This window comes from Pristis pectinata, chromosome 1 (assembly GCF_009764475.1).
Source record: "Pristis pectinata isolate sPriPec2 chromosome 1, sPriPec2.1.pri, whole genome shotgun sequence".
NCBI classification, from domain to species: Eukaryota; Metazoa; Chordata; class Chondrichthyes; order Rhinopristiformes; family Pristidae; genus Pristis; species Pristis pectinata.
In genome coordinates, this window is record NC_067405.1 from 5,680,603 (window position 1) to 5,693,543 (window position 12,941).

The following is a 12,941-nucleotide window of genomic DNA, read 5'->3' on the forward strand; positions in this document are numbered from 1 at the left end:
ATGATTGCAGGCTGTTCAAACATACACAGTGTCCGACAACTATTAATGAGTTTAGTTCCTGAGCTGCTCATGTAATGAATGCCTTAGTTATTAGACTACTGGCAGCAGTCCATCACTGGATATATTGCTCTGGCCATGATTAGCCACTTGGGATGGGATGAGGACCTCAAGCCATGAGATATTCCCATCAATGAAGAACCCATAACCAGAGAGTCTTCAGAATCACCATATTCATCCCAGATGTCTCTGATGAATAATTTTCAGTCTCACATCATGCAAGGCAATCAGCGCTGAGGTAAGCAAAATGCTGTGGAAAAACATTCAGAACATACTCTCTTGCCTAGAGTGCTCTTTCTGTGGAGTTGCAGATCACATTGCTTGCCAGGGGGTTATTGCAAGTGGCTGCAGTAGATCTCTGCCATGTCTCGCAATCTTTACTTGCCAAAAGCATGAGAGAGGTCACAGAGGCACTGGCAAAAATAATTACTTAAAAGAATTGAATGGAGTTCTTGTATGATAAAATGGACTCTTGACCTCACAATCTACCTTGTCATGGCCTTGCACCTTATTGTCTGGCTTCACTGCACTTTCTCTGTAACTGTAATTCTGCATTCCGTTATTACTTTTCCCTTGTTCTATCAAAATGTCGACAATTCCTTTCCTCCCACAGATGCTGCTCGACCAAGGTTTGGGACTGGAGTCAAATATTGCACTGATCACTTATGAACATCAGGTTTCCTTCTTTCAGGGGCCATTTTTGAGCTTTATGACAGTTTGACATCATTTATTGCTCCTAGTTTGCAATACTTTGAATATTTTCTCTGGCTTCTCAGCTCAGCTGTAGGATTCTAGTTGACTAATATAACCATTAGATTACTCAGCCCATTGTGCATGCTGAGAGAGGGTGGAAGAAAATTAAAGACTCAAAAAAAAAAAATCCCAAAAATCTGATAGAATTGAGTTCTGAATCAATGAGAACATAAGAAATAGGAACAGGTGTAGCCCATCTGGCCCGTTGAGCCTACTCTGCCATTTAACAAGATCATGGCTGATCTGGGAGATTTAAATTGAAGTGGAGAAAAGGGTGAGGAGTGGCCAGATTGGATTCCAATATAGATCCTGGATGATGAAGGATTGAGCTGATGTGTTCGTTTCTATCTTCTTCCTGTGAAAATAAAAGGAAGACATTCATTGCAGTTAGATATACCTACCTTGATTTTTGTCTCCTTGCAGCAAGACTACGAGGACCGGATTGTGTTTGAGACAAAAGGTGGCACATTTTCTATTTTCCTGCGAGCTTCTCTGCCCTACCATGATGTACAGTTACCTGATCTGGTGTGCCTGCCAATCTGTGCCACCTTTGAAACCTCAGAGACCACATTTCTCTTGCGAAACAATAGGTAAGGTTGGAAAACAGTAGAGTACATCATTTAGCCCTTGCATCTCCTCTGCCATTCAATAATGTCATACGTTATTTGTATCTAAACCCCATTCTCTTGCTTTGGCTCGATATCCTTTGGGTAGCAAAACTCTATGGATCTTAGCATTGCAATAATTATTAGAGCCACCATCTATTGCTTTTTGTTGGAGAGAGTCTCCGTCATTCTTTACATGTTTCTTTAGATCTGAGAGAAGTTTATAAAATTATGAGAGGCATAGATAGGCAGATAGTCAGAATCTTTTTCCCAAGGTAGGAATGTCAAATACTAGAGGACAGAAGTTTAAAGTGACAGTGGGAAAGTTTGAAAGAGATGTGCGAGGCAAGTTTTTTTACACAGAGTAATAGGTGCCTGCAACTCACTGCCTGTAAGCATTGTAGATTCAGTCAAAAGGGGCTCTAAAAGATAATTGAATAGGCATTTGAGAAAAGAGTAATCCAGAAAATTTTGGGTATGCAGCAGGAGAATGGGACAATAGGTTGTCCTCCAGGACTCAATGGGTCAGGGGTATTGGTGGAAGCAGATACAATAGTGGATTGTGTGAGGCTTTAGATGGACATGAATATACAGGGAATGGATGGACAGGGATCATGTGCAGAAGAGAGAGTTTAATTTGGCATCGTGTTTGGCGTAGACATCATGAGCTGAGGGGCTGGTTCCTGTGCTGCACAGTTCTAGGTAGAAATGTTTTCCAACTACCCTTATGATTGGCCTGACACTGATTTGGTTGTGTTCTTAGATCCAAACTTACCCCATAATTATTTTAATGTCTTGAAAATGTCAATCAAATCGGCCCTTAATATTCCAAAATTCAGGGAATGCAGTCCTATTTTTTGTAATTATTAGAGACCAGGCATCATTCTGAAAAATTAAGCTTCATTCCTTCCAAGATATGGTGCCAAGAAGTGAACATGGTGAATAAGTATGCTCTATCTAAGATCTTCCATAACTGTAGCATAGAATTATAAAATCATAGAATCATTATGGTGCAGGGGGAGGCTATTTGGCCCTTTGAGTCCTGGAGAACAATCTATTCAATCCCATTCCCCTGCTGCGTCCCCAAAACTTCCTAGATTATTGATTTCTCAAGCCCCTGTTTGACAGATTCTACTATCCTTACAGGCATTTAGGTTCCAGACCACACTCACTCTTTGCACAAAATGGCTTCTCCTCACATTCTCTTTGTATCTTTTTCCTGTCTAACCCGTCGTTATCCTGCTCACCTCCACAAAATTTTCTCTTAGCCTTCTTTACTCCATTGAGAACAACTTCCCTTTCTCCATTCTAACTTTGTAGCAGCAATCCCACATTCTACTTTCTAGTAAGTCTCTTCTGCAGCTTCTTGAGGACTTGCACATCCTTACGAAAGTGTGGTAAATCAGTATTAGATACAATATTCTAATGGGCTCCATGTCAGTGTTTTCTAAAGATATAAATTCATATCTTGTATTCTAATCCTTTGGATATTTTAAACAGTCCAAAGACCTGCATCAACTCTTTCTTTACCCTTCTATGTAATAATTATTCATTTAAGAGCGTTAGAAAATAAGAAATAGGAGCAGGAGGAGGCCATCTGGCCCGTTGAGTCTGCTCTGTCATTCAATAAGATCACGGCTGATCTGTCTGTGGACTCAGATCTACCTACCTGCCTTTTCCACATAACCCTTAATTTCCCTACTATGCAAAAATCTATCTAACTGTGTCTTAAATATATTTAATAAGGTAGCCTCTACTGCTTCCCTGGGCAGAAAATTCCACAGATTCACTACTCTCTGGGAAAAGCAGTTTCTCCTCATGTCCGTCCTAAATCTACTCTCCTGAATCTTGAGGCTATGTCCCCTAGTTCTAGTCTCACCTACCAGTGGAAACTTCTCTATCCCTTTCATAGTTTTTATATGTTTCTATAAGATCCCCTCTCATTCTTCTGAATCCCAGCAAGTATAACCCCATACGACTCAATCTCTCATAGACTAACCCCCTCATCTCCGGAATCAACCTGGTGAACCTCCTCTGCACCGCCTCCAAAGCCAGTATATCTTTCCTCAAGTAAGGAGACCAGAACTGCACGCAGTACTCCAGGTGCGACCTCACCAGTACCCCGTACAGTTGCAGTGTAATCACCCTGCTCTTAAATTCAATCCCTCGAGCAATGAGGGCCAGCATTCCATTTGCCTTCTTGATAACCTGATGCATCTGCAAGCCAACCTTTTGCGATTCATGCACAAGCACTCCCAAGTCCCCGCACAACAGCATGCTGCAATCTTTCCCCATTTAAGTAACAATCTGCTGTTCTATTTTGCCTTCCAAAGTGGATGACCTCGCATTAATCAACATTGTACTCCATCTGCCAGACCCTTGCCTACTCACTTAACCTATCTATATATCTCTCTGCAGACTCTCTGCATCCTCTGCACAATTTGCTTTTCCACTCAATTTAGCGTCATCAGCAAACTTAGATTTTTATTGGGATGTGGGAAGTACCGGTAAGGGCATTCCTATTTGCTGTCGAAATGATGGTGGCAAGCTTCAAAACCTAGGCCTCTGTACCTCCCTCTGCAACTGGATCCTTTACTTCCCTAAAGGGAGACCACAGTCAGTGCAAATCGGCAATAACCGTCTCCTCCTCACTGACTATCAACACAGGCGCACCTCAAGGATGCGTGCTTAATCCATTGCTCTACTTTCTCTCCACACTCATGACTGTGTGGCTAAGCACAGCTGAAGCACCATCTATATGTTCACCGATGATACCACTGTTGTTCGTGATGAGGAGGCTTTACAAGAGTGAGATAAATTGGCTGGTTGAGTGGTGTCACAAGAACAACCTCACACTCAACGCCAGCAAGACCAAGGAACTGATTGTGGACTTCAGGAAGGGGAAGTTGGGAGAACACACACCAGTCCTCATTGAAGAATCCGCGGTGGAAAGGGTGAGCAGCTTCAAGTTCCTGGGGGTCAACAACTCAGAGGATCTATCTTGAGCCCAACACATTGATGCAACCATGAAGAAGGCACACCAGTGGCTCTACTTCATTAGAAGTATGAGGAGATTTGGTACGTCACCAAAGACTCTTACAAATTTCTATAGGTGTACGGTGGAGAGCATCCTGACTGGTTGTGTCACAGCCTGGTATGGAGGCTCCAATGCACATGATTGCAAGAGGCTGCAGAGGGTTAGAGACTCAGCCAGCTCCATCACAGACACAACCCTCCCCACCATCAAGGACATCTTCAAGAGGCGGTGCCTCAAGAAGGCAGCATCCATCACTAAGGACTCTCACCATCCGGGGCATGTCCTCTTCTCGTTACTACCATCAGGGAGGAGGTACAGGATCCTGAAGACCCACACTCGATTCAGGAACAGCTTCTTCCCCCCCGCCATCAGATTTGTGAACGATCCATGAACACTACCTCATTTAGAAGGCAGGCACAGTAGTGTAGCGGTTAGCGTAACACTATCCCGGGATCAATTCTGGCCGCTGTCTGTAAGGAGTTTGTATGTTCTTCCTGTGTCTGCGTGGGTTTCCTCTGGATGCTCCGGTTTCCTCCCATACTCCAAAGACGTACGGGTTAGGAAGTTGTGGGCATGCTATGTTGGCGCTGGAAGTGTGGCAAAACTTGCAGCCTGCCCCCAGAACACTCTATGCAAAGGATGCATTTCACTGTGTGTTTCGACGTACATGTGACCGATAAAGATATCTTATTGCTTTTGTTTTGCACTATTTATTTATTTTTGTAATGTATATATTTTTGCCGTTGCACTGTACTGCTGCCGCAAAACAAATTTCACATCATATATCAGTGATAATAAATCTGATTCTGATTCTGAAGCTACTTTCATGAGCTGCTGCCGTCTGTCACAAACCAGCAACAAAAGAAACACACTGAGCATGATTCAGTGTTAAAAACTATTTTATTAATCACTACTTATGATAATACGTAAAATAAAAGTAAAAATGTTAGTATGTTAGAATTCAAGAATGTTAAACCTCGAACGTTAACCCCAAAACTAAACTCGTCGTGTGTGTGTGTGACAAAGTCCAAAACTCCCAGTTCCTGAATGGTTCTTAAAGTTCAGTTCCGCAAGCCATAAGGTGAAACATGAGCAAGGGCTTCTTCAACAACCACCGTTGTCTGAAGATAAGATGTAGATGTAGAAAAACATAGAGAGAGAGTACATACGAAATCCAAATGTTCCACGATGGAACCCAAACGACACTTCAGTGTTTACTCGGTAGTGACTTCCTCACCCCGAAAAGCATCCGAACCGTGGTCGTCCACACACAAATACCTGTTTCCCTCTACAGGTCAGCAACAAAGTGAACTCCACCGGATTACTTCCAACTTCCATACATGGATTTCAGTGGCAAACACAGTTATTGTTTCTCATCCATCGATAGAGAAAACAAGCAGGCTGGCGTCTCTCTCCCTTCTCTCTCTCTCTCTTCTTCTTCTGACTTCTTCAACAACGTCATTACGTCCTTTATCTTCTATTGACGTAAGCACGCCCCACACACACACACACACACTCTCTATCTTAAAGGGACTTTCACTGAGTCCGTAACACGTCCTATTGATGAAGATACTACCCCCCACCCGCCCAGCCCTCCCCTCTACCCTCAGAAAGCTGTTGGGGATGGAATTCCAGGATTTGGGTCCATTGACAATGAAGGAGCAATGATATATTCTAAGATGGGATGGTGTGGTACCTGAAGGTGGTGGTATTCCTGTCTGCATGTTGGCCCAAAGAAATATAAATTTAGTTTATGTAATTGCTCATCATCTTATCTTTAGAGGTGTGATAACATTCTGGCAAATTGGCAGGGTGGTCCTCCATTTTTTGTTTCATATAGAAGGCTCTTCAATAAGTAATTAAGTACCCTAAAGAATAAGAAACTCCAAAGAGACTTTGATAGGCTGGATGCAAGGAGGGTGTTTCCCCCGGCTGAGGACTCTCGAACAAGGGGTTTGCAGGCTCAGTATGAGGTGAAAGCCATTTAGTACTGAGATGAAGAGAATTTTCTCCATGCAGAGAGTGTTGAATCTTCGCAATTATCTACCCTTGAGGGCTGCAGAGGCTTAGTCCCTGAGTTCATTCACAACCGGGATTGATAAGATTTCTGGATACTAAGTGATGGGAGGATAGTACGGGAAAATGCCATTGAGTTAGATCAGCTATGTTGATGAATAGCAGGGCAAGTTCAACGGGTCAAATAGCCGCTGCTACGATTTCTTATCTCCTCGTGCTGAAATGCCCCTACATTGGTTTGTCCTTCATTTTTAGCAGTACATTCAGACACAGTGATGATCCATTTAAAAGTAATTAAAATATTCTGCCCAGAATTAGTACTTATGAAGCCCTAGTTCTGGGTTCTAAGTGTGCCTTGTGGTGTGGTTAAAGGCCTTGATTTTAAATCTATCATCCAAGGGTCCATGGCCTTATCTTCCCTTGTTTCTGTAGCCTCATTCAATGTTCCAAGAACATCATGCTTCTCTAATTGCATGCATACCTTACTTGTCATTGGCACACCAGTGGAGGTCATGCCTTCAGTTGCATGATTAAATTGCCCCCGTAAACATTCCCCATCTCTCTCCTTTAAGAAGCTCCTTATGAAGGGCATAGATAAAGTAATAAACCTTTCCCCCTAGCAGACATGTCTATAACCAGAGGGCATAGGTTTAAGGTAAGGAGTAAGAGATTTAAAGGGGATATAGGAAAAATTTTTCACCCAGAGGCAGGTTGGAATCTGGAATGCACTGCCTGAGAGGGTGGTGGAGAAAGAGAGTCTTGCGACATTTAAGATGAATCACTAAAACTGAGAAAGTTATGGACCAAGTGCTGGTAAATGGGATTAGTACAGATGGCTGCTTGATGGTTGCCATGAATAGACTGAAGGGCCTGTTTCTGTGTGTCATGACTCTATGACTCTAAAACTTATCTCTTTTGACAAAGCTTTGGGTGTCAAATTTTATTTAATCTGCACAGTGTTAATCGTTCCAGAGAGCTGTGGAGGCTGAGTCAATGTGTAAATTCAAGGCTGAAGTAGATGGACCAAGTCTGTGGGAAACAGGTGGGAATGTGGATTTGAGACCAAGATCAGATTAGTCATGATCTTATTAAATGGCAGAGCAGGTTTGTGGGATATTTGGCCTATTCAGTTCCTATTTCTCCTTGTTTTTTGTAAGTGCCTTGGGATATTTCACCATGATAAAGGTGCCTTGCTGTTGATGCTGGTACTGATGTTGTTGTCTTTGCAGTAAGCTTCTGACGCCGTTCCGTTTGGAAGTACAAAATCCATTCTTTTTAATACCGAATAGTGGCATCTTGACACCATGGGGTGACTGCAAGATCAAGATCGTGTTCAAGCCCCATACCCCCAATGTGTTTGACATAATTGCCACTTGCATATTTGGTGAAAATGAGCATGAGAAGTATATGAAGCTGCAAGGTATAGGTGAGGACTAACCTAAAGTATTGTTACATTGCAATAACAAAAAGAAGAAATGTCTTGTATTCATATAGCCCCTCCCAAAACCCAGGATGCCCCCCGCACCCTTATTAATGGAGAATCAAACCTGGGTTTTTCCACATGTCTCTAACTCACTTTTAAAAACTTAATTTGTTGGTTGAAATTAGTTGATGCTGCGTTTGAAATAGTGAATGATGTTAGGCTGTTTAACTGGAACATAGAACAGTACAGCACTGGACAGGCCATTTGGCTGATGTTGTGCCGATCTTGATGCCAATTGATACTAAATGTCCTCCTCCTGTGTATCACCATATCCCTCCATTCCCTTCATATTCATGTGTCTATCTAAAAACCTCTTAAACTCCACCAAGCTGCCTGCTTCCACTACTAGCCCTGGTAAGCCATTCCAAGTACCTACCACTCTCTGCGTAAAATAAACCTTGCCCTTCCCGTCACCTTTAAACATCCCCCCCCCCTCTAACCTTAAAAGCATGCCCTCTGGTGAAAGATTCTGACCATGTTGATGCCTCTCATAATTTCAAAAACCTCTATCAGGTCTCCCCTCGGCCTTCGACACTCTAAGGAGAACAACCCAAGTTTGGCCAACCTTTCTTTATAGCTCATGCCCTCTAATCCAGGCAGTATCCTGGTAAACCTCTTCTGGACCCTCTCCACAGTCTCCATACCCTCCTTATAATTGTGTAAGAAAATCGGTCCAGGTCTATAAAGGAATGTACCACCTCACAGACCACTCACCCACCTACCCTGTTAGGTACCTCATGTCCCATCTGTGGAAGGGTTTGTATTTCTTATAATGACCTCATCACATTAAGTTGAGGTAATTTGTGCATGTTGCTGTTCTGATCACGCTCTTCTATTCCACAGCCAAGTTCCCTCACCTCCTGATTAGTGTGCCAGGTGAAGTGAACCAGATGTCTGGGCAGGACGACATGCACAGCAGCCTACATTTTGGACACGTTGCTGTTGGCAGCACAGCTGAGAAGTACATGGAGATTCACAACTACTCAATAGTAAGCATCTTGTGCAGATTTGAGGATTTGTTGTTTGTAAAGAGTCAAGGTTTTAGGCTCTGAAAACCCTTCATTGCTGCTGTTGTAACATGTTCATTTTCAGCAGCAAATAAATGTCCCATGGCACTCTACGGGAGCAATTGAAGGGTCTTGACCCAAAGTGTAGACAGTCCATTTCCCTCCACAGATGCTGCCTGACCTGCTGAGTTTCTCCAGCAGTTTGTTTTTTGCTCCAGATTCCAGCATCTGCTGTCTCTTGTGTCTCCAAACAAAATTTGACATTGAGCCATATATGGAAAGATGTTAGGTAAAAGATACAGATTTTATACTGTGCCTTAAAGGAAGTAAGAAAGTGGAAAAATCAGGATGGATTTTAATAAGTTACTTTAAAACTTGCTGCATGTGGGTTCCGAAATGCTCACATGGACAATCCAGCAATTCACTTGATTGTAGGATGCATTGATCAGTGACCTTACAGTGATGACCTGGTGAGAAAGACTCACAGAATGATAGCATGGGCAGAAATGGGGCAAAAAAAAAGTTATTACAATCGGATTAAAATAAAATAAAAATTATGTTGAAGAAATAGTTAATAAAAAGCCTGAACTAATCCAGTTTTCATTATTAGAGTTTCAATTTTGTTGCCCTTAAGACTCATCTCTTGGCTGACATGTTTTCAATTACTGAAAATATCAGTTTTTTCTAAAATAGTAATAAGAATGGGGAAACAACCCTCCCCTGAGCCGAATCAAAGATAAAAACCATGAATTCCAAGCCATAAGCATAAGTTGCATAAAGGATTCTTAATCCATTTATGGAGCACCTTCATGAACTTAGGACATTCTGCTGGAGGAATTCAGCGGGTCAGGCAGCATCTGTGGAGGGAAGTGGACAGTTTACACATTGGGTCGAGACCCTTCAATTGCTTCTTTATATGCTTTATGGCCAATTAAGTCTTTTTGAAATGTTATCACCCTTGTAAGTTTGAAATGGAAATGTACAGCAAAGCTTCCATTACAATAGAGGGGAAGAGAGGGGAGAGATTTAATAGAAACCTGACGGACAAATTCTTCACATCGAGGGTGGTGATATGGAACAAGCTGCCAGAGGAACAATAACAACATTTAAAAGACACTTGGACAGGTACGTGGATAGGAAAGGTTTAGGGGGATATTGGTAAAATGTGGGCAAATGGGACTAGCTTTGATGGGCATCTTAGTTGGCATGGACCAATTGGGCCACAGAGCCTCTTGCCCATCAAGCTTCTCTGGATAATTAAAGGTGCAATTAGGATACAGTAAAAAAAAAATCAGACTTGATAGAACATGTCAAAACATTTCTTATTGATAAAATATGCTGGCATCCTAATCCAGAACCCTTTTCCCAGAAAATTTCAACTCATGGGAGAGACAAGAGACTGCAGATGCTGGAATCTGGAAAAACAAACAATTTACTGGAGGATCTCAGCGGGTCGTGCAGCATCTATGGGGGGGAAAGGGATTGTTGATGTTCCGGGTTGAAACCCTGCATCAGGACGTCACCTGAAACATTGATAATTCCTTCCCCTCCACAGATGCTGTTCGATCTGCTAAGTTCTTCCAGCAGATTGTTTGTTGCTGCAACCACATTGCCAGAATGTCAATTCTATCCATGACATCACTCTTCTTCCCTTGGCCCTGACCTACCATTCTTTGTATCCAATTTAATTTGCTTCACTGCATATAAAGGGATGACTATGATGTTGCAATACAATTGCAACATCAACAGTGGGGTCTCTGCAATCAATTCCCTAGTAGGACAAGATGGACTCTTGACCTCATAATTTACCTCATTATGACCTTGCACCCTTTTGTCTACATTAGTATTGGTATTGTTTTATTATTGTCACTTGTAATGAGGTACAGTGAAAAACTTGTATCGGTATTGGTTTATTATTGTCACTTGTACCGAGGTACAGTGAAAAACTTGTCTTGCATACCGATCGTACAGGTCAATTCTTTACAAAGTGCAGTTACATTGAGTTAGTACAGAGTGCATTGAGGTAGTACAGGTAAAAACAATAACAGTACAGAGTAAAGTGTCACAGCTACAGAGAAAGTGCAGTGCAATAACGTGCAAGGTCACAGCAAGGTAGATCGTGAGGTCATAGTCCATCTCATTGTGTGAGGGAACCATTCAATAGTCTTATCATGGTGGGGTAGATGCTGTCATTAAGCCTGATGGCATGTGCCCTCAGGCTTTCTATGGTCTTGCATACCATTCGTAAAGATCAATTCATTAAAGAGTGCATTAAGGTTGTACAGGGTAAAAACAGTAACAGAATACAGAGTAAATTGTCACAGCTATTAGAGGAGGTACAGTGCAGGTAGACAATAAGGGGCAAGGTCATAACAAGGTAGATCGTGAGGTCAAGAGTCCATCTCATCATATAAGGGAACCGTTCAATAGTCTTACCACAGTAGGATAGAAGCTGTCCTTGAGCCTGGTAGTATGTGCCCTCAGGCTCCTTTATCTTCTACCTGATGGGAGAGGAGAGAAGAGAGAATGACCTGGGTGGGTGGGGTCTTTGATTATTCTGGCTGCTTCACCAAGGCGGTGAGAGGTATCGAGAGAGTCCATGGAGGGGAGGCTGGTTTTTGTGATGTGCTGGGCTGTGTCCACAACTCTCTGTAGTTTCTTGTGGTCCTGGGCAAACCAGTAGCCATACCCAGCCGTGATGCATCCAGATAGGATGCTTTCTATGGTGCATCGATTAAAAAGTTGATGCGTGTTTAAGGGGACGTGCCAAATTTCTTTAGCCTTGTGAGGGAGTAGAGGCACTGGTGAGCTTTTTTTGGCCATAGTGTCTATGTGGTTGGACCAGGACAGGTTATTGGTGATGTTCACTCCTAGGAACTTGAAGCTCTCAACCCTCTGGACATCAGCACCATTGATGTTGAAAGGTGCACGTACACCACCCCCTTTCCTGAAGTCAATGACCAGCTCTTTGTTTGCACTGCACTTTCTCTGTAGCTGTTACACTTCATTCTGCATTTTATTATTGTTTTACCTTGTACTATCTTAATGCACAGTGTAATGAAGTGATTTGTATGAACGGTATGCAAGACAAGTTTTTCACTGTACCTCGGCACATGACAATAATAAACTAATACCAATTCAAGCACTGCCACCAAGTGGTGTGTTGTAATTACCGCAACTTTCTGTAAAACTGCTTGTCAGAATTTGTTTTTAAAATGTAGTGATACTCTATGAATGTTTCACACTAAAGTAGTGCCCAATGTTAATAGTATGCTCCTTATTCTATTAATTATCTATTGGGTGACAATACAAAGCCAATTGGAACCGTAGGTTGCGAGGGGGACCTGAAAGTTTGCATGAGTTTAAATCAATGGGCACAAAGGTGACAGAAGGTGGACATAAAAAAGTGACATTACTTTAGAATATAGAACAGTACAGCACAATACAGGCCCTTTGGCCCACAATGTTGTGCTGACCTTTGTAAAGAATATATGGTGATAAGCTTAAATATTGGGGTCAGTGGACTAGGGTGTCCTTGTACATAAAACAAAGACATGAAATATGCAAGTAGGAAAACAAGTGGTATGTTGGCCTTCATTGTAATATGGTTGGAGTGCAAAGAGACTTAGTGGAATTGTGGTGGGTATTGATGAACCCATACGTGGTGGACTCTGAGCCTAAGGAAGGATATACTTCAACTGCAACAAAGGTTTCCTGGACAGGGATGTAGAGTTAGTCTTGTGAGAATCTGTTCTGGCTAGTGAGTCTGGACATTTATAGCCACAGGATAAGGATTTTTTTTAAGGTTAGGGAGCCTATTTTCAATGCCAGAAACATAATAGGCAAAATGGTCTTCTTCCATGTCATAAATTTTCATGGAATCCAGCACTGTTCTCTGACCTGTGAGAACTTTAACATCATTTTGATGAAGCAGGTGAAATCAGGATGTTTGCTATCACCAGCCATGAGTTCTCTATCTCAGG

At 42.3% G+C, this 12,941-nt stretch overlaps 1 protein-coding gene across 1 annotated transcript in view; it reads left to right on the forward strand.

Annotated features, from left to right (window-relative positions):
* cfap65 (cilia and flagella associated protein 65) overlaps nt 1–12,941 on the forward strand; it is a 154,146-nt gene that overhangs the window by 10,275 nt on the left and 130,930 nt on the right. The window contains exons 4-6 of the mRNA XM_052025041.1: nt 1,234–1,400; nt 7,698–7,894; nt 8,795–8,940. Coding sequence (XP_051881001.1) covers nt 1,234–1,400; nt 7,698–7,894; nt 8,795–8,940 — 510 coding nt within the window. The remainder of the gene's footprint in view (nt 1–1,233; nt 1,401–7,697; nt 7,895–8,794; nt 8,941–12,941) is intronic.